The sequence below is a fragment of the Sinohyriopsis cumingii genome, chromosome 1 (assembly GCF_028554795.1).
Source record: "Sinohyriopsis cumingii isolate HCF-2022 chromosome 1, ASM2855479v2, whole genome shotgun sequence".
Taxonomy (NCBI): Eukaryota; Metazoa; Mollusca; class Bivalvia; order Unionida; family Unionidae; genus Sinohyriopsis; species Sinohyriopsis cumingii.
In genome coordinates, this window is record NC_142961.1 from 90,439,691 (window position 1) to 90,462,960 (window position 23,270).

At 33.8% G+C, this 23,270-nt stretch overlaps 1 protein-coding gene across 1 annotated transcript in view; it reads left to right on the plus strand.

Moving 5' to 3' along the window:
- The window catches only part of LOC149807326 (peptidyl-prolyl cis-trans isomerase E-like), a 75,896-nt gene that overhangs the window by 7,917 nt on the left and 44,709 nt on the right, over nucleotides 1–23,270 (plus strand). The window contains exons 4-8 of the mRNA XM_089965377.1: nucleotides 5,811–5,837; nucleotides 7,811–7,892; nucleotides 14,312–14,439; nucleotides 15,784–15,910; nucleotides 19,048–19,127. Of these exons, the coding sequence (XP_089821503.1) occupies nucleotides 5,811–5,837; nucleotides 7,811–7,892; nucleotides 14,312–14,439; nucleotides 15,784–15,910; nucleotides 19,048–19,127 (444 nt within the window). The remainder of the gene's footprint in view (nucleotides 1–5,810; nucleotides 5,838–7,810; nucleotides 7,893–14,311; nucleotides 14,440–15,783; nucleotides 15,911–19,047; nucleotides 19,128–23,270) is intronic.

A 23,270-nucleotide genomic window follows, 5' to 3' on the forward strand; every position in this document is an offset into this window, starting at 1 on the left:
CTTGGCATCGCAAAGTTTTTCACACATTTCTCCACCTCCAGCATACTTAATAGCTTGAGCCGCAACAGTTTGTATATACACTTTCTGTCTCCAACATCAGTGTCAGCATCATAGGAACTTTGGATAGCTTTTTCAAATTTGTCTCTTGTTGTCCTTATCTAACAGACCTCATGTTGCTGTGTCTTTTGGGTTGATGCACATTTTCCGCCTTGTTGTGGGGAGCATTACCAGGCTTGAAGAAATTACTCTATTCTTTGCCTCCACACCCTTCCCCATAGTTTTATACTAAAAAGTAGCACTATGTTATTTAATTATTAATATAATAAAGTTTATGGAACTTTTATTTTGCTTTTATACCTTTTTATTAAGATTTTGGGGTGATGAATCACATGTGATGATAGTTTAAATAAGTTTGGAATGTCAGCATCTCTTGATGCTTCTTGGGTGTGTGTATTTGTTTTAGTCACAAAAGGGCAATGGCCTCTTATCACTTTGACCTGTCATGTGGCACACTTATTTTGTTTTGTTTGATTCATGTGAATAGGGATGCACTGCATCTTATTTCTGTGAGAGTCAGCAAGAAAAGAAATGCAGTTTTGAAATTTAAAACATTTAAAACTTGTCTTATAGCCAGTGAGAGATGAAAATACAATGCATCATGTAATTTGGTACCCTGTGATGTCATACTTGCTGATGTCAGCATGCTTGTGTTTCTTTTGTGTAGCATGCATGCCATAGAAAGATAACATGAAGATACAAAGGCAGAAAACAATTATTTTAATAACAAGAATAAGCCACTAATAAGTACAATACCACACAGCAACATTTAATACGGATGCAATTTAGCTATAGACATTGGTATCACATAAAATGCTATTGCACTATTATCTATGCACAGGCATGGCCAATTCTTTCTTACAATTATGCTCCAATATCAATGAGAAAAATACAACTTTTTCTAAAAAATTTAAATCTGGTTATAGGACACACGGTACTAATTGTACGGACAAACTGTGAACCAGTCTAGAAATGGGTGAAGAAATAATAGAGACTTTACAGGTTTGGTGGTCCATAATTGGTTAATAATGAAAATTAAAATTTTAGTGAAAATATCTTTTGAGAGCTTATCCTATGTGTAATTTGAAAAAAAATATAGACAAATTTCTACTGATGCAATTTTAGCATTCTTACAGGCTTGACTCAGGAGTACTCAATAATGAAAGTAGCACCAGATTCATTTGGTGCAGAATCAATAACATGTGTTTCATGCACATGTATGTAAACAAAATGCAGTGGCTCATATGGTGTTCTCCACCGTGTGTCCTGAATGAAAGAGTCTGTACTGAATGTATATGTGACTTTTACTATACTGGGTATCAGTATGATCTGGGATTTTAAAAAAAGATTATATTTATTTTATATACTCAGCCATTGTTAACTTAAACTAGAAGGGACCACAAATGATAGACCTGATACTGTATTTAACTGGCAGAGGCTTATCAGTTGCTATATAAATAGTTGCTATACAAACAGATAGTAATCAAAAGTACTTTGTTTACCAAACCTGTCAACATGGTTGGTGAAAACTTTAAGAGTCAGCTATCTTCAAAACTTATGTTAAATACATATAAAAGAATATTGGTAAGCATCTTTCCTAGGCATACTTTTTTGTATCCCTACTGTAAATTGTATTTCCTTTAGGTGTGTACTCTATAACTGACACCAGCCTCTGTGTGTATCTAGTGAAACTAATCTTTAATATTGTGTGTACACAACCAATGAAAGTTGTGAGGCGCTATAGTTCACCAACATCTTTCTGAGTGGTCAGGCTGGTGGAAGTGCAGTCGGGCATCTGTTTTGGTTTCCCGCTAGCATCTTAAGTTTTCCTTGGCAGATTTTAATGCAGTTTGGTTCACATTTTCCTTTGCACAAGAAAGAATACTTTCAATTTGATTGTCAGTTGCTCTAAGGCCAAGGTCAATGAGTGTTGACTGGGATTAAGTAAAAATGGTTTATGTTCAAGACTTTCAGTGTGTACAGTTTACTATATGCAGTACTCATCTGAAAAAAGACATTATTTGTTCTGGCAATTTATTTCAGCCAATGAGTGATTGTCATTGTTGTAAATATGTTACAGTCAAACTTGGTTACAGTGGCTAGTCTAATTACCCCCCTGCAGATTTCCTACATGTATATAAATGTCATGTAATCAGCAGTCACCTGTATTCTACTGTCAGTAGCCATGTGTTTCTTAATCAAGCAGTGATTTCATGGTTTCACCCTGGTTTCCAGTCATTGAAGCTTATCGGCAGTGACTGCTTTAAGTATGCAAATTAAACTTAATTTTTGTTTGATGAGCATGACATGGTATATATAAAGGTAAAGGTATACTACATGAATCAGTGTTTAAACATTTCATATTCTGATTGTACTTACTGTTACCCAGTGAAACTCAAAGGTCAAAAGCAAGATGTTATTTTATATCTTTACAGGAAAGGATTGAAGCAATTCTATTTTGAATTGATTTTCTTTCTTTTTTCCTGTTAGGCAAAAAAGATCTATATTTTTTATTGCACTGGTTTTAAAATTATGTTAGGCAGGTCATGTTTATATTTTTTTAATACACATTGTATGTATTTAATGTGATTTTTTTTTTTTATCATGAGGGAAAAAAGTGCTATGATCTTCATTAAGAAATATGGATGGTCAACCTGCCAGAAACACTTTTTTTCCTTAATAGGATGAAGCTGTTATTGTTATTTTAAGATTTTGAATCCAAGCTATATGTGATGAAAAAATGCATGTAATCTCCAAGTAGAGGTACACAGCACTAGTGATAGCCCTTACAGTTTAGGTGCTTCTAACAATAGTCTCAGGAAGCTTCTTTTCATTCCCTAATCAACAAAGGTCACAAACAAAAGCCAACTGTCTTTATATCTTGGTGAATTGTTTAAAGCTTGAACACCCGTTTTCATGCCTAATTACACCAACTGTCCTAACAAAGTCAGTTGTGTGCACTTTACTTGAAGGGCAGGTATGCAATGTAAACTGAACGGGTTTGCAAAACAAGCTTAGATCAGTGACCTTTTTAATGCTTAGTTATGATTTAATGTACAAGATGGATTAATGTCAAGATTCAATATTCTTGTGGGGGCCCCGAGTGGTCTAAAGTGCTCACCGTTACGGATCACTGCCATCTCACCTCTGTTTGCATGGGCTTGAGTCTCAGGCTTGGCCCATGTGGATACATGAGAAAGATTGCCAGTAGCTTCTTGTGGGTCAGTGGTTCTTTCCAGGGTTTTCCCAGGTTCTTCCTCAACCATTTATACTGGCTGTCATATATAGCCTATCTTGTGCTGAAAAATGGTGTTAAACCCCACAACAACAACAACAAAGTATCCTTGTGCAGAACTTAGTTCATTGAATTTTTTCTTTTTCTTTTTGCTAAGATGCATCTTGGTTGCATGCTACTACTGCTAATAAAAATGTGAAAAAATAATAACAATAATAATAATAATTATGTTGGTTCATAGTACATAAATTTGTCATTAGCTAAATTTGAGAGCTGAACCTGCTTTCAGAGATCACCTGTCTACAAAGGCCACTTTTGCCTTTTTACATGGGTGGCTGCTGTAGACTCTTCCACCATACATAGGCTGGTCATAAAATAATTAGTTGTGGCCTGTGACCTGGAGTCATATTTTACATACTTTTACTTTTATTTGTTCATAGTCAAAGGCACTTATAACTTGAAACCTCCTACAAAAGCAATATTTTCTCAGAATTACTGTTTTGAAGATATTGAGGAATTTGACTACTAAAGAATAAAACTTTCCCTGAGAAGCTGCCAAAAGAAGCATTATGATTCATGTGTAATATGTAGTGAAAATCTTATTTTAGTGCATATTTCAAAACGACTTTGGCAAAGAAGGTAATCTTGGATTTTTTTAATGGCTCCAATTCAATAACAACTACTCAGAATTTTTGCATTTCTCAAAACATTACTCAACATCTTTCAAATGTGCTTACATAAAATTGGTATCATTCACCTTTCTTCCTTAAAAGAGTGATGCCTGGCAAGTGCTTATATGAAAGCTGTTATTGTACATTGATTGTTGTCGAAATGGGAAGTTAATCTTCAAATTCACTCCTACTTCTTCACATACTTCAGTTTTCACAACTTTTGAGAAATCAAGCAGTCCTTTTTGATGTTGTGGCCTAGTGGTTAGAGCATCCACCTTGGATGCAGGAGGTCGCAGGTTCAAACCCCAGTCGAGTCATAACAAAGACAAAAATAGTACTAACAGCTGTCTCACTAGGCACTCAGCATTAAGAGTTTAATTTTAGGACTGGTTGGCCTGGTGTCAGGATATTGTGACTGGGTGCGATATGCTACATGTCTGCAGCATGATGCCCCTGTACTAGACATCACTCTAAACTGACACACTGCAGACATCGTAGCGATATGACTGAAAATTTGTTAAAACTACGTTAAAAAATCCAAATTACCCCCCCACACACACACACACTCACACACCCTTTTGATGTTTATCACAAGCTAATATTTTACTGATATCAAAGGAAATTGTAACCATGACTATTTGCCTCATTGCAGTCAAGGCAGTGAGAGATCCACCCATAAAAATGTCTATCAAATATTTGAGAAAAATGATGAAAATTATAGCAAAACAGAAGAAAAAATATAAATAAATTACCAAGTTAAATATTCAAGATACAACATCAAACATAGTAATGATGTGGCCTGATTTAGTAGTCTAGTTTTGTCAGGGTAGATCTACCCAGTTACACAAATACGGAAAATTCAAACTTTTTAATAAAATTGTAGTATTAAAAAGAATGTAATTTGTCATACCTAGACTTTATTAATTGCAATCATATAGTTACACTTTTGAAAGTAGACAACTATTAATCAAATATATGTGCACCAATTTACCAGGTATTTATTTGCAAAACTTATTATTTATGTTGCAGCCGAGAAAATGCATTATACAGCATTTTATTAAGCAATCCCTGGATATCTGGTTTTAAAATCCATTGTGATTTAACATTGATGCTCTAAGTAAAACTGTTTAACACTTACACAGCAGACAAATTATTCCTAAAATTGAGCCATAATGGCTGATAAGATGGATGAGAAAGGGCTTGTGCAATTTTTATCCTGGTCATTTTCTACTGGGTTTATCTGTTGCTATAGTGCAATGGCAGATAATTTAGTTCCAGTAGCCCAACATAAATATTTGGCCAGATACTTTTGAGGTAAGATTGGCAAATCATTCTTTATCTTGTGAATTATCTATCCAGTGATATGTTTGACAGAAATTACATTGTAGGTACCCAAAATAAAAATCAAGACCAATGAGATCTCTCTGTTTGTATCCAGTAGTACTTGTGCTGTGACAGTGATCAAATAAAAATGGTTTTATGTTCAAGTTCACAGTTTACTGAGTTTTTTCTGGTAATTATTTTCAGACAGTGAGCAAACTTCATTCTTTTAAATATGGTATTTAATATACCATCATACATGGACTGGTTCCATAGCTTATAAAATAATTACTTGCTTATTAGAAAGAATGGACAGTAATCGAAGTACAAGACATGATTTGTGAGCTAATTAACCCTAATTCAGGGTTTCTGGGAACAGTGCAGATTTTGAAAGATCAATATGACATATCTGTAATAAGTCTTCTGAGCAAATAAAATTTTGCATTGTGTGGCTAGACAAATCCTATCTGTCATCACTGTTTTTACTGGATTATTGAAATGTATGCTCATTCTTTTTTCACTTGCAGGATGCCTCTGCTGCAGTTGACAACATGGTATGTTCACTGATAATTTTGTTGACAATGCCAATACCATTGAATGCATTCTTAACATAGATTAGGATTTCCTGAGGACACTTTAGGCAATTTTCACATGTAATGACAGTACACCTATATGCATGAGGTCCAGAAATTTTTTAATATGCTGTCAGACAGTTGATATTTTGCATCAAGTGTGGGGGTGGGGGTGTCTATCATGACCATATTAAAGTTATCAATGACTGTTCAGTCATATCAGTCCATAATGAAACAAAACATTACTCAAATAAATTCATGAACAGTTATGTAATATGGTATTTTGAGTTGAAAACTGAATTTTAAGATAACTTCATTCACAATGAAATACCTGTTTACATACAGTTATTTGTATATATTTACAGTATAAAGTATATACAGTAAAACCTGTCATGAAAAACCTTTCCCTTGAGCAACCACTTGTCATTTCTGACCAAATCTTAATGCACACATCAATTTTTTTATATAAATGCACTGTCGTGAGCGACCACCTGTTGAATGCGACCAGCGACCATGATGTCTTGGCAAAGTATGCGATTCAACACTGCTATGAATGACTGCATCACAAAAACAGGGATAAACTTCACCAGCCTGAATGGGTTTAGTTGGCAGAAGGGGCGGTCTCTCATTACCGGTTTTACTGTGTTTTTGTGTGTGTGTGTATATATATATATAATGCACACATGCACAGTATCTATATATTTGCAGTATATTTATATGTATTTATTTATAGTATAGATACAGGTATTTGTTTATAGTATATACATTCTATCAATTTAAATATGGCTGCATCCAAGTTGAAAAATCATAACTAACCCATTCCTCTTTAAAGCTTCAGAGCCATTTAATTCTCATAATCAGTATAAGCATCCAAGTTAACATCTGATTTGTCATCCATGATTTTATCGATTGCTTTTTTATTAAGCAAGCATGTTTCCAATCATGATTTTTATAAAATCTCACTGTGCAGGCATGATGTCACCATGTCCTTTTTTGTTAACAAATTACACAACTATTTGTGATGTTTAACACGTTTCTATAGAGACAACACAAATATGTAGTAGATTATGACTGTAGTCATATTCAGAATGGAGTGAGATACTACACCCATTGTTATATTCAGGATAGAATCAGATACATGGGTTAAATTAATTCTTCTCCAAAATCATTAAATTTTATAGAAAGCATCCTGTACATGCCAGTTTGTTTGAAACAAAGTAAATAATCTACAGTGAGGATTATTGAGAATTCTTTTTATAAAATAAGTCATATAAATTAGCAAAATATTACACCTAAGGGGTTAAATTTAAGAAAACTTTCTGTAAAATCTGAATAAAAATATAACTGTAAATAAAACAATTAACACTGTAAGTAAATAAATTATGGATAAGGTGAGTTTTTTAAAAACAAAGAGTTTATTCAGTTTTTAGACTGCTTTCATGGCCCAACATAAACTAACCAAAAGCAACTTGTCGCCCTGAAATTACCATGTTATGAACTATTTGCTGTTTATAATATTTTACATGTATATGCATTACCTTATGGCATCCAGTGCATTTAGCCACAGTGTACTTCAAATTTTTATGTTATATTTTTGAATAATAGAAAGAACAAACTCCAATGTGTTTTTCTCCTGAAACACTTTAAAATTTCAATCACCAAGGGCAAGAAAGCATGTGCTCTTACAAATAATCCTTAAATATTTGGCTGCCAATCAAGGCTGATGAGAGTTGAAATCAAACCTACACCTTTTTGGTCAGGAGTTCAATATCATAACTACTGGGCTGATCAAAATATTTACTTATAACCCTGGAAATTGATTCTTTACCCTGTGGTTTGAATGTATGACAGGATATATTTACATTCTTTTGTAAGGATATTGGTTATATTCTGTTTTCTGCAGGAATTGTGTTTAATGATAGCAACTGAACTGTAAATTATATTATTTGTTGCAGAATGAATCAGAGTTGTTTGGTAGGACAATCAGAGTTAATTTGGCAAAACCAATGAAAATGAAGGAAGGATCCTCCAGGGCAGGCAAGTTTTACTTCAGATATTTTTTAAAATCATTAAATATACATCAAAGAATACATTTTAACAAATTATAAGAACTACATATGTTTCAGTAAGGATTGAGTATTATAACAGCTTCCTTCAAATCTACACAAAACTATTTTTGTCCACTTTTTGGAACTAGGTTTAAGAGTGTTTGCTCATTTCTTAGATATTCACAAGGCATTAGTCACTCTGAATTATGCCAGATTTTTTCTAAAACTCAGAAAACTGGGCATTCAAGGGAAGATTTTACATGTAATAAAGGAATTGTACTCAGATATACAAACCAGGGTCTGGATGAATGAATCGAAATCAGAACTTTTTCCAATAAAATATGGCATCAGACAGGGAGGTGTTTTATCAACATGCTTATACCTTGTTTACATTAATAACCTTCAGTAAGTGTTACAGCAGTTAAAATGTTGGGTTCACTCCATCTGGAAATCCAGTACTATCTGATGATATAACTCTGCTTGCAAACACACCAATCCATATACAAAAGATGTATGATGTATGTAACATATACTCTTTGAAATGGAACTTCACCATCAACCTTAATAAAAGTTGTGTATTAGTTTTTAGCCAAAATAGACAAACAACATGGGAGAAGTTTAATTGGAGAAAAGGCAACCATACTATACCTATTGTTACTGATCATATTGGAATTTCAGGTAGCTCCAGTATGAAATTTTGACAAAAGTAGATAGGGATTGTTCTAAGGGCAGAAAAAATCATTTTATTTTCTTGTAGGGATTGGTATAAATGACGTAAGATTCAGTACTCTTACCTATGTCAGTTTGTAAGAAACAATTGCAATACCATCAGCCCTTTAAGTCTGTGAAGTTTGGTTGAAATCAGACACAATGGCTTGATGTATTCAGCATAATTACACCAAAATTCTGCAAGTATTTCCTCAAGCCACACAACCATGAATGAGCGATAAAGATTACTGGGAATAAATAGAATTATATTGGAAATTGATAAAAGGAAACTAAACTTGTTTGATAAATTGTGCAATCTTTTAGAAAATATAACATCTCAAAGAATATTTTTGTTTAGATCATACCTTTTATTCCTGATATATATAACATTTTGCACAAACATAATATGTTTGAAATTATTTAAACTTTTGTTGGAGAGAAAATATTTCCAGGAAAAATAACATGGAAACAAATATTAAAACATGCTATTTTCATAAGTATGAAAATGAGCACTTTGCAAACACTTATATGCCCAACAAAAGATTAAAAAACATACTTCAGTCTATAAAACCCTCATTTTTGTGGCAAACTCCCAAAACAAGAAGAGAATTAAAGTTAATTACATCCCATGCAAATGTTCTGGTCACTGTTCCAACTAATACCACATAAGTTTATAAACACTGCAGCTATTCTTACGCAGATGTAATAATCCATGCATTTATTTGATGTCAGTGCACTGCGACAAAGGGATATTTTGGACACATAAATAATTTTGACATTTATCTTGTTGTGTTCTTTAATAAAATATCAAATGAGGAATTTGTTCAGCATCTCCTGGGTAGGGAATTTCCCAGAGGTATTGGCCTGGATGAGCCTGAAATACTAAGAAATTTTATGTCTGCTTTAATATTCTCTGTAATACATGGATTCATTTCTTAATAATCAGATCAATTCTCAAATTATCAAGGTTTGAAAGACATGAGATTGTAGAAAACTAATATGAGGATATATTTTTTCCCATGTGAAAATATAGGAATGAAAAAATATCTGAAAATTATTTCTCCTATAAATTTCTATATTTCACACAAAAGTATATAATAAATCACCTGTTTTTAGTCAGAATTATTGAAAATAAATCTTTGAGTCTAATTGCACTTCTTTGAAATGGTTACTCTTTATATATGAGAATATAATTTCACCACATTCTACTTGATATTTCCTGCTCTTATTTCTCTCTCATGAACCTATAGAGCAGTTGGTTAATGAAGATCTGTGTTTGCAGTTCAGATTTATATAAACTATAAAGATGAAATTTTCATGGAAAGACTTTGATATCTAGTTGTCTGTAGTTGAAAATGCTACCAGGCTTAAAGTCAGTATATCAACCACAATGGCCCTCCTGAAAATATTGTTATCAGTATTCATCCTGAATGGATGGTCACATTGTATGTCTAGTTGGTCTTAAAGAAAATGGTGTTGCTCTTAGAAAAAGTTTGGTCACCGGATGGTTTCAGCAGTCAAACATATAAATGCTGAAATGGTCTTATCCTGGAAATTCTTATGGCCAATATAGCATAAGTCCCTTCAGGGGTCACTTATTACTTAATATGACTATGTTAGCAATACACTTGTACATTAGTGACTGGTTGGCTAGTTCTAGAATGGCATCACACATAACAGCAAACCGAGCCTTATTCAAGGGAGGTAATGCAGTTGGTTATTTTGAACAGATTCTTCATTAATTTTAAGAGTAAGTTGTTTAGAGTAAAATGTGCTTGAGAAATGGATTTTCAATCTGCACATAATATTCTACAAAAGTCATTTAAACATTTAGATTTTGAAGATTTTCTGCATAATTGACCTTGAAGCCTAACTGATTTGGATAATTATTTCTTACTATATAATCAGTTAATATGTGCATCAGCAAATAGATGTTTGCATAATTATTTTGTACCATATAATCAATTGACTTTTGATGTAGACATTAGATTAGGCAGTGTTCATACATGTGCATTAACTGATTGATGCATGGATAATTGTTTTCCAGCATATAATCATGTTAACTTTTGATATGGACATTAGTCTAGACTGTGTGTTAAAATAAATCACCAATGCATATAATTGACTTTAAAGCTTGACGCTGTTACCCATACAGTGTGACCCCATTAGTTGGGAGCCATAGAACCTGACCGTGTTATAGACCGAACCATGTTATAAGTAACCAGGTCAGTTAGCTGAAGAAAATGATGCATGTACCCCAGAAATTTGCTTGATGTGGTGGGGTGGGGTTAGGTAACAAATACGGGTGGTAAAATACATGCTTTATTGGCACAGTTACCATCTTAAATCGATGCATATTAAATGAGAAATATATCTGTAGTGAAAACAGAGAAGGTATATATAATAGTTTACTTTATTTAGAGAATGACAAATTGGTACATATATATGAATACTGTTTATATATACATGTCTAATGTATTGAGTGAATAAATAGAGTATCAACACTGTGTACTCACCCATGAATCTCATCATATACATTGAATCCACAATACAAGTGATTCCATTGAAAATATGCACACACACAGATTTAAAAAATTCAGTAATTTTGTCACAGGTCATATTGGTCTGAATTCAGTGTAAAAACATAGCACTATCACATAACAAATAACGAAGCACATTTACTTTTCAGTATGTCCCAGGTTGGTAAAAGTTAGTTTACATTTTAAGCCGCTGTTGGTAGTGTTTGTGAGCATAAACTTTTTCCCTGCAAAAAGGTAACTTTCACAGCACAGTTAACGTGTTCCAGTCACGTTGGAAAATGCAAAAATCCATCAGATTCTATTGCTTTTATTTAAGTTTGGTACTGACTTCTTTGAAGAAAAGTTCATTGTTTTTATTGAAGATTGTAGTTGGCTTTCTTTGATGAAGGTGCATGCATTATTGAAGTCATTGCTAAAGGACAGCTTGGAGAATGAAACAAATGCTCATTTCTTATTGTGGCGGCAACATTAAATAATTGTATTGCATGATTGAGACTGATTTTTTTCCATTTGCTGAGTACGTTTTCATAATAATCAGTGCTTCAAAGGTAATCTGTTTCCTTTGAAATTTCAGCAAACTATTTTCCCTGGGTACATTTTGACAAAGGAATTGGCCGTCATTTGGCCTATTCTAGTTACTGTTCCTCCCTGCCTATTGAATAAACCAATAAGTAAGATTTCTTTTGTTGTTGTTTTATTTTGCATTTGTGGTAGCAGTGTGATGCTGCATCCATGCATGCGTCAGAAAGTTAACAAAGGGTAAACAGATTATAGAGACACAGGTGTTCTGGTCTGATGACAGGGATTATTACAGAAAATGTGAGTGTTCTGAGTGCAAAGAAGAGGATTTTTACTTACCATCCACTTACAAATGTCAGTCTATATAAATATATTAATTACTAGCAAGCAGCCAAATATCTGACAAAAGATAGATTACAAGATAATGCTTCATCCGATTGATTTCTGTTGTCAACAGTGAAAAAAGCGGATATCTCACAACATACAGTACACATGCTAGATGTCTGGATAAACAGATTATGATATAACAATGCACTGTTTAGATGGTTTGCCAGTACAGACTAATAATTTGTTTATGTAACAATAGATAAATTTAGTGCATTTTATATCCAGTTTGCAGCTTCCTTTCATGGGGCCTCTGAATTTCTCCACTCCAAAGCAATGGTTCTATATACAAGTTTAAACAGCCAACAATGTCACCAATAACAAAACTTGCCAAATGGTATATTTTGCCGCCAATAAGGAAAATAATCCAAGTTTGCGACATTGTTGAAGCCCTACATGATCCCAGAATAAACTTTTTACACGTTATTTTTCGTTCTTTTAAGAAGGTAAAACTACTTTTTCGTGTATGAGAAAAATACATTTAAAATTTAGAAGCCATGCCATGATCATCTTCTATTATTTATACGTGATCTCTTCCCCAAAATGATAATAAACTCTGTACATTTTTTTCATACTTTGAAGAAAGAATTTTTTGTGTACGAGAAAAATACATGTATATGAAATTTCGGGAGCCACACCACAACCATGTTATTACTGAATTCGTGTTATAAGGGAGCATGCTAAAGCAGAGTCACACTGTATGTACTGGTACCTTAATATAAGTGATCTATTACTTAATACAAATGTAAATTCAGGACCAAAAATTGTCAAATAATTTTCAACGATTTTTGTTTATTCCTGTACAAGTCCGAACAAGTTTCACTGTATTGCATATTCCTTGGTAGTACAATGTGTTAGAGTAATACGCATATGAAGATATACATAATGACAGCTGGAATTCTTGCTTATGTTGCATTTGATGTTTTGGATCCCATTACTTTCTAGTATTTGAGGAGTCGTATAGTTTGACTTTAATAGCATATGGGCATTTAGATCATGCAATAAAATTTCTCTCAAGTGGACACTGTTCATTTGATAGAGTTGACTGATATAATGGGGTTTAAGTAGTATTCAACTGCCATTCACACTGTGTAGCCATGTTGCAAAGGAAGTCAGGTTACTGGTGATCTGCATAAGTATGTAGCCAAGTCACAGAGAAGTCAATTTACTGGGTGCTTGTGTAAGTAAGTAGCCAAGTCACAGAGATAGTTAGGTTACCCCTGTCTTGTATAAATTTGTAACCAGTGTACAGGAAGTTGGGTTACTGTGTGCCTGTATTGTCTGATGATATTACTCATTTGTACAAGATGTACACTGCATTACCAGTGTACCAGTTTTTTTGAGTTGGTATATAGCAAAGTACTTTTTTGCAGTACTGGTACTTTGGTAGTTTCCGTCAGTAAGTAATGTACAGACATTCCTGAGTAATCTTGCTGAGAATTTAATTATATTAACATGTTTTTGTTTTTCATGACAAAACTTCAAACTTTTTTTTTACAAAACATTTGTTTTTGTCATACAAATAAAATTATATTTATGATTCTTTAATCACATATTTGAAACATTTTACATGGTGGCCAAATGGGGTGTTGTGAAAGATATTCAGGAAAATCCAAGTTTTGGAAAAAATTTTGACTGAACAAATATATCATTTTTAGTTATTTACGTGGCCCTATCTAATAAACATTTTGCCTGGGTGTTGTCATCTAAACTTTGAGCTTCCCTGTGTATTATATAATTGGTCTAGCTAATAAATTATAGGCTTGATTGTCAATAATTCCCATTATTATCAGCAAACTCTCTAATTTAGCAGTCTTTTACAGGGTGTCATCTATAGTATAAGCTGAATTTTCCTACTTTAGTAACAGTTTTTAGATTACAACTGCAACTATCAACATACACATGGCAAATTGATTTACTAATAGGTACTGACCATTTCATTCTTGGGGGTGGGGGATAGGTGCTGCGATTTTCTTTTGAGCTGAGTTCTTTTGTTTGTTGATATAAAGAATGATTTTTTTTTCTAATAATATAATGGATATAATATAAATCTGAGCAAGATATTTTTCCAGTTTTTGACAGACGTAGTTTCAGAAAAGTCCTAGGCCTATGAAAATTAAGTTGTTGGTCCCAGATATGATTGTACTGTGATACGTATCATGTACATGTGTCTTTAGAAATACCATGGTATACCATGATACCTGGCTCTAAATTTTTCACATATGTAATATTGTAAGTGTAAAACGTTTCATTTTAGTTTGGAATGAAGACAGCTGGTTACAGGAACATGCTGGTGAGACTGTAAAGAATGAGGGGGATGATGGGAAGGAGGAAGAGATAGAGGAATCAGAAAGGGGAACCAAGAGGTCAGGGGACACAGATGCAGTAAGTAGTTTATAGTCACAAGAGTATTCTTGTATTAGGGATATAAATGGTTAGAAAACTGTGTATCATATAAATTTTGAATTTAGATAATCAAGTATTTATGGAGTCAGGTTTTAGTATCTTAAAGCCGGTTTTCAAGCCACCCACTTGGACATGAGAAAAACTTGCAAAGAACACTCAATTGAAGTAGCCAGACTTTGATTGGATAGTTGCAATTTGGTTTATGTACATGGTTTAACTGTTGACTGGATTAGAAAAGAAAAAGAAAATAGGTTCCAAATTTGACAAAAACCTCAAAGGCATATGTTTGAAGAAAAGTTGCTAGATAGTGGGTGTATAATGAAAGTGGATATTGATCTCAAAGTAATAATGATAAACAACAACTTGAGTTCTGCACCTTCTATAACTTGCACATAAGGTAAGGAAGATTACTGTCAATTTGAGGGTTACAAGGTAAAAATCAAGGTCGCTGACTGAAAGAGGAAAACTGGTTTCACACAATAACTTAAGGAACCACTGGTGCAGCAGTTAGTATAACAGACTCACAACTGAATTGGTTGAGGTTTCAAATCACGTCATCAGATAAGCTTTAGTTGGCTGCCTTGGTGTGTCCTTGGGCAAGGCACTTTACTTAAATTGTATTAGCAGTAAATAACCAACATGTGTTTCAGTGCCACACAGCACCAAACTAAACCGTAATCTACAATTACCAGACTTTAAGAATGGCTTGCACCTGGGGCAATGAAGAACCCTATCATTTTCACAGTCAAAAGGTCAAAGGCCATGGTCACTGACTGAAAGAACAAAAATGGTCTCTGAACAATAACATTAATTCTGCAAAACATACCTGGACCAAACTTTGTGGATGACTCGCACTTGGGGTAAAGAATAAGCATATCAGTTTTGTAGCAGATAGTTCAAGGTCAAGGTGACGATGACTAAAATAGAAAAATGGTTTCCAGACAATAAAACAAATTCTGTGTCACAGATCTGGACCAAACTTTGTGGATGGGTTACATTTGGGTGAGGAAAAAAGGTATTTGGATTATGGAGTTTAAAATATCAAGTCACTGTGACTAAATGAAAAAAGTAGTTTCCTCACAAAAATGTAAGTTATCTACTTCAAAGTCTAATTAAAGATGAGGCAGGCATGTAATATGATGTTCACTGTACTCTGTTCATTTTATGCGTTTGTCTATTCCCAACTGAATTTTTCCAGATTTTTCATTTGAGAAAGATAGTTTATTATATAATAAATGTAATGGAGAAAATATATATTTTACCTTTGTTACATCTGCTTTATTCTTAGCTGATATTTAATTATAGCAAATCTTAAATTTCAAGGCCAGTGAACCAGTGACAAAGAAAGCGAGGGGAAATCCGCAAGTTTATTTTGACATCAGGATAGGAAACAAGGATGTGGGTAGAATAACATGTGAACTTCAAGCAGATGTTGTTCCTAAAACAGCAGGTACTACTTTTGATGTGCACATGTATATTTGAGTTTTATTGTGTGTGCATGTATATGCATTTGTGTTTATGTGCTTGTCATGCAGTGTTTTTTCCTTTAGCTATGGACGATGCACTGGCTAAGTTAGTACTTGAATTTCCTAGGTAATCACCAAATTTTGACAAAAATAATAGTTACATATTTGATTGCTGGATGAACCAGGATAGAATAAGTCTGTTCAATATTTTGTTCTGGTTCTTGCTTTTGTATTTGTCTTACTTGGGAAGCATTGGTTGGACATAGGAACTACATTTCCAACAGCTTTGTCATACGTATCAGTGATGTGTTTATGCATTTTAGCTCAGTTTTGCTGACACAGGTGTATGTGTGATCATAAATCCTGATGGGTTTCTTCATCATAAAGGGTACTGATCACCAAGACAAAAGTAGATTACAGTGACCTAGTTTTCATATTTCATTGATAATATGTATTTTCATTTAGTCCAGTTTCTGTTCCAGAGTTGTATGCAGAGTCATGATACTTGATGGGTTTATTCATCTTGGGTTTACTGCTCTATCTCTAGGTAAAGTAGGTCATATTGACTCAATTTTAATGCTCCAGTGATTTTGTCAAGATTTTGCAATTATCTCAGATTTCTCTGACACTTTCATACTTACGTACAGTCAGTTAACTTGATTGGTGCATTCATCTTGGAGGTTGCTACTTACCACTGGTAAAAGGAGGTCACAGTGATCATCGTGGGTACCACTCACCCCAGGCAAATATAGGTCACTGACTTTTTTTGCTCTTACAGTTTTGCAAGGTTTTTGGATTAAGCCGTGGCAAAGCAGGTTTTGTAATTATTGCAAGTCTTTGCCAATACTTTCCTCGCATTTTGTTTAATAATTCCTTAATTTCTCTGAAATTTATCTCTTCAAACTGGCAAAAAATTGAGCTAATACTAAATGATGCATTTTTGCCATCTTTTGATGCTGACTCAAAAATAGATTTAGGGATAATCATTTTCAACAGATTGGCGGATGTTTTACCATTTTATTTTCATTGCTGTTAGGACCATTCTTGAGCCTATTGTAAATATGAAAATTATGTTTTGGCTGGGGAGTGGGTAAGATTAGTCCTGCAGCACCACCAGACAGGTCATTCAACTTGATCAGTTACTCTCTTTGCCATGCACTTTTGGGATATAGTTCACAGAACACAAAACTTGTCAAAATTGCTTTTTCTATGAAAACCCATTCTCTTACATGTTAGGCTTGCTGAACCATGGTATTTATTTTGACATTATCATAATTAGATGTAGGACATGAATTTCCAGGAAGCTCACTATTTCAACTAATTATTATTGATTATGCAAAACCGGTACATTGATCTGTCTTGTTCATTTCCTCCTTCTTTTCCATATGTGTTTGCGATATTGCTGGCAGTACACATAACCAGTCTAAATCTTTTTCTTAATGAAAACTTATCAGAGTACACCTAACACATGTCAAACTCAGATAGGTATGATACTTATTTTGACTATCATTGCTATTGTTGTTTTGTCAGTGAAAACCAATCAGAGAGCACAATTAGCACATGCTGGGCTCATTAACAATGGTACTGACTTCAACTATCTGCATGGTTATTATTTTGATGTAGGATTAGAATTTTCCACCGTTTTAACCAGTTATCCTTGATGAACACTTTGTAGGCTGCAGACACATATCTGTATGGGAACTGGCATCAAAGAATGTAGCTTTAACTTCACTTCCTGTCATATGCCTTTGTTGGCCTTTGGCCTTGGTAGGAAAATAAATTCTTCATCTCTTGGTGAGAAAAATATGTAAAATTATCAATAAAAAAAACAAGCAGAGAAATTGAACTAGAAGAATTTCAACTCAAGGACTTGTGTTTTTATAAAGTCACTTTGTCATGCCTCTGAAAAAAAAGACTATTTACCAAACTTCAGAATGATATCTACATATCATTTTGTTGAGCCATCTTAGTGGGAAGTGAGACAAAGCAATTATTGTTAATCATCAGCGGATGCATCAGTAGTTTCCGTAAGGGTTTGGTTAAAGTTTTTCACTTGCATATATTTCTGAAACCTATGCATTGATTTTCATTGTATTGTGATGAATCATTATGGAGCTAAGACACTTCATTGCACAGCATGCTCCTTTGCTCACTTGCCAATATGATATTGAGTCAGATTCATAGAAAATTTGCGTTACGGTTTGGTTAAAGCTTTTGTGACTAATGTGTAGATAATATAATACATTATATTGGAATTCATCCAAAAGGTAAAGAAAACCAATACTTTCATATGCTATGTGATATATTAAACACAAGAATCACACACAGATTCTACAGACATTGTGACAAACATCAACTCATTGGCTTTTCAATTTCCAGTCATTATAGGATGCAGTATTTGAGTGACTAGATGATGACCATGAGAAAAAATATTGAAATATCTATCAGCCATTACACAGCTGATAATTTCCATGGTTGAAAAATATTGTAAGAAAGGAGGCAATGTGCTACAGACTGATCTTGACTTAATTTGAATTTGCATCTGTTGTGTTCATTTTCATGGTATAAAAATAGACTATACTCATAATAAGTGAACACAGTTTCATCTAATTATGCAAGGTGAGATCTGTTCAAGTTTCCTCCTTAATTTAGCATAAAATTATCCCAACAATTATAAGCGAAAAGTAGGTGGGGCATGCCTCTTCTTCCCTCACCAGCTGTTTGTACTCCTTGTGATTTTAAAAATGAAAAGCATGAACTTCAAGGATATAAGACAAATTGTACAAAACTTTGATGTTTCAGTAATTTATAATTTCTGACCTGATTGTTGCCAAGGGTTCCCTAACACGGTCATATTGTTCACATTTTAAAGCTTCTGAAATGACACATTCACCTCATAAAGCACACAGGGTCCCAAATGAGTGTTAGAATTATCTGCTTTTAGTAGTTTCCTGTTTACAAAACATTATGTTATCATGGTTGAACTATGGTAGCATACAATGTGAACTTTGCAGTTAAAATCAGGCATTTTCATGAAAATGTTGTATTTTTTTGTTTAGATACAAAAACACACACAACTTTTAAATATATCTAAAGGTATTCAACTTATTTTCTTTGACAGAAAACTTTCGTTGTCTATGCAGTCATGAAAAGGGATTTGGGTACAAGGGAAGTACATTTCATAGGGTCATTCCAGAGTTTGTATCCTTTTTTGATTTTACCTTATTGATGGTTTCTCTCATACATGACATCACTCTACATTTGAGACATTGTTCATACAACCTTGAAAGATTCTTGCATTTTCATGGATTACCAGAGATACTCTCTGAATGTCTGGAAAGTTGGTTTTATTCTTAGAAAATTCTCAAATTTCTTGACAGACTACATGAAAATTGCCAAAATGTTCATTGAATTTATTACTTTTAGCATGGATTCTTAAGAATGAATAAGCTATATCACTTTTTAAAGGTTTTATGATTTATATATCTTTCATAATATGAATAAATGAATAAAATGGGACATATTTGGGTTGGATCAAATGACACACACCACAAGTAGTTGAGAGTGGTACCCCTTTACTGTATCACCTCAACCACATTTGCAGATTGAATACAGTTCTAGTAAGAAATGTGACCCGACTAAGGATGAGCTTTGTTTACAATTCAAATTGGGGTCATAACCCACATTTTTGTGATAAAAAATACAACTTGAAAATTGTCGAAATTCCATGAAAACTCTTTGAAAAGTCATTGTAAAAAACATTATCGCTGTATGAACCATGATAAATTGAGATTTTTGATGTCTTTCTTGCCACTTTCTTGGCAGCAGTGTGCTTTTCATTTTACATTAATCTCTTGTCTTATCTTAAAAGCACCTGTTCTTCAAAGAAAATTTTAATTTCTGAAATTTGAGGATTTCCTGAACTGTATTTTAAGAATAAGATTACCAGATTTTAAATTTTAAACTTAAGATTTATTTTTATCCCTACTATTTATCGATCAGAAGAGCTTATGAGCTTTTTTGTCCATGGCCCATTTGCCCTTAAGAACAAGTTTGTTATCATTACCCTGCCTGAACTACTTGGAGGATTGCCATGACAATTTACATACACATTTATCCCATGGTCTAGTTGGTTATAAATGAAAATGGTACCACTAGGTAATCCAGTATGACTGCCAAAGCAGCCATCTTTAAAATATTGTTGTTTCTCCTCCTGAATGGATAGTCTGAAGACCACTATATCAGCTGTTCTGAAAATGTTATTACTACTCATCCTTCTGAACAGAAAGCCATTTTTGCATTAGGGTGTTCACTAGAAGACTTTTGGTGATGTCTAATTGGTCCTAAATAAAAATGGTGCCAAACTAATATCTAATGTGGCCGCCATAGTGGCCATCTTTAAAATCTTGTTATAAGTACTCCTTTTGAATGTATGGTCATAACAACGAGAGGTTTTAAGTAAAAGAACTTTTATGATGTCTAGTTAGTCTCAAAAGAAAATGGTGCCAGTCTGACAGTCAGTAATGCCACAATGGCAGCCATCTTGAAAATCTTGTTATTGGTACTCCTTCTGAACAGAATGTCATATTGTCTGATTAGTCCTAAATGAAAATTGTGCTGATCTGAAGTCAGATATTTCCACCACAGTGGCTGTCATGAAAATCTTGTTATTGTTATTACTTATAAATGGACATTCATATTGACCTGGGGTTTATACTGAAAGACTTTTTATAATATTTAGTTGGTCTTGAATGAAAATGGTGCCGGTCTGATATCCACTTTGGCTACCATGGCAGCCTTCTTGAAAATGTTGTTGCTACCCCTCCTGAAAAAAGTCATAGTAACAGTTTCGACCAGAAGACTTTAAATGATGTTTAGTTGGTCCTAAATGAAAACATGGTGCCGCTTGCATATCCAGTTTGGCTGCCAATGATGCCATCTTGAGACTTGTTATTTTTACTCCTCTTGCATGGATGGTTGTATGAACATTGGAATTTTACTGAAAGACTTCTAATGATGTCTGGTTAGCCCTAAATGAAAAAGGTGCCATCCAGACATCCAGTACCACAGTGGCCATTGTCTTATCAGTACTTGTCTTGAATAAATGACCATATCAGCATGGGATTTTCACTGAAATCCTTCTTGTGATGTCTAGTTGGTCCTAAATTAATATGATGCCAGTCTGACCCCTAATATGACAGCCACGATGGACATCTGGAAAATCTTATTGCTACTTTTTTCTAGATGGCTGGTCATATCAACATTGGGGTTTTCAGCAGATGTCTTGTTGGTCCAAAATTAAAATGGTGCTGGTCTGATGTACAATATGGTCACCATGGGGGCCATCTTGTAAATCTTGTTATTGCTACTCATAAAGCATAAAGAGAAAGTCATTTTAACAAGAGGTTTTTTGATGAGAAGAGTTCTTACGGTGACTAGTTGGCCGTAAATGAAGATGATGCAAGTTGACTCGTAATATTGCCGCTATAATGGCAATCTGGAAAATCTTATTGTCACTACTTTCCGATGATGTCTGGTCATATCTGCTTTGTGCTTTTAGCAGAAGTCTTATAATGGTGTTTGATTGGTCCAAAATTTAAATAGTGTGCACCTGATATCCAATAGGACTGCCCTGGCAGCCATCTTAAAAATCTTGTTATTGCCACTTCTCTTAAATCTAAGTTTTTTTTGACATGGGGGTTTTCTTCAGAAGAGTTATTATGTTGTCTAGATGGTCCTAATAAAAATCATGTAATTGACCCTCTCATGGTTCCCATCTTAAAAATATTGTTATCTCTGCTACTCCCATATGGATGGCTATATCAACATCGGGTTTTCACCAGCAGCCATCTTTTAATATTTAGTTGGTTCTAAATGCAATTGATGCTAATTTTACAACCAATATTGTTGTCACTATATTTAAAATCTTGCTGTTGCTACTGGCCCAGAACGGATGGCCATATTGACATGAGGTTTATAAAAAAAAAGACTTCTAATGATGTCTACTTGGTCATAAGTGCAAATGGTGCCAATCTGACACCCTATATCTCCACCACAGAAGCTGATTATAAAACCTTGTTATCAATGAAAAATATCTGAGACGGTTTCAATACTCAGCAGTTAAAAGAAAGAAATTATCTTTTTTTTTAATTCCTGGAAGTTCCTTTCACCTATTAGAGTGTCAGTCTCTTCAAGGGACTCTTGTTAATACTATTATAATCTTTGTCTCTGACAATTATGTAAGCATAGAAGTATCAAAAACAAGATTCTCTATTTACATATGGAATTTTTTTATTTTTCCCCCTTGATAAATTTTGCTTATTTTTTGGTGGTGTGCAAATTCTATAAGTACAAAAAAATGTGAAATGTTTTTAAGCAGTGTCAGTAGTGCTGCATTATAAAGAACACATCAGTCTTACAAGACCTTTGCTGCCTGTTGATGTAATAAATCAAAAACATCATAATCTGTCAGCATATTCAAACAGAAAAACTCATGAACTAACCTACTGTAACATCAGATCTGTCAGCATGTTCAAGCAGAAAATGCATGAACTGACCTACTGTAACATCAGATCTGTCAGCATGTTCAAGCAGAAAATGCATGAACTAACCGGCTGTAACATCATATCTGTCAGCATGTTCAAGCCGAAAATGCATAAACTGACCTACTGTAACGTCAGATCTGTCAGCATGTTCAAACAGAAAATGCATGAACTGACCTACTGTAACATCAAATCTGTCAGCATGTTCAAACAGAAAATGCATGATCTGACATACTGTAACATCATATCTGTCAGCATGTTCAAACAGAAAATGCATAAACTGACCTACTGTAACATCAGATCTGTCAGCATGTTCAAACAGAAAATGCATGAACTGACCTACTGTAACATCATATCTGTCAGCATGTTCAAACAGAAAATGCATGAACCAACCTACTGTAACATTAGATCTGTCAGCATGTTCAAACAGAAAATGCATGAACTGACCTACTGTAACATCATATCTGTCAGCATGTTCAAACAGAAAATGCATGAACTGACCTACCGTAACATCAGATCTGTGAACATGTTAAAATAGTGAATTTCAAAGTTCATCAGCCATTTTCTGTTACATCAGTTATCAGCATGGTCAAACAAACAAAAGCTCACAAACTTGCTCTAGTAGTTCAAGTAACATTTCATCCACCATTTATCCATGAAAATCATAATTGATAAAATATATCATTTTTTCATGTATAAAACTTGATTTTTTTCCCCTCAGAACTTTACATTTTATTGGTGTAGTTGTTGTTATTATAGGGTTTAATGCCATTTTTCAGCACAAGATAGGCTATACATGGTG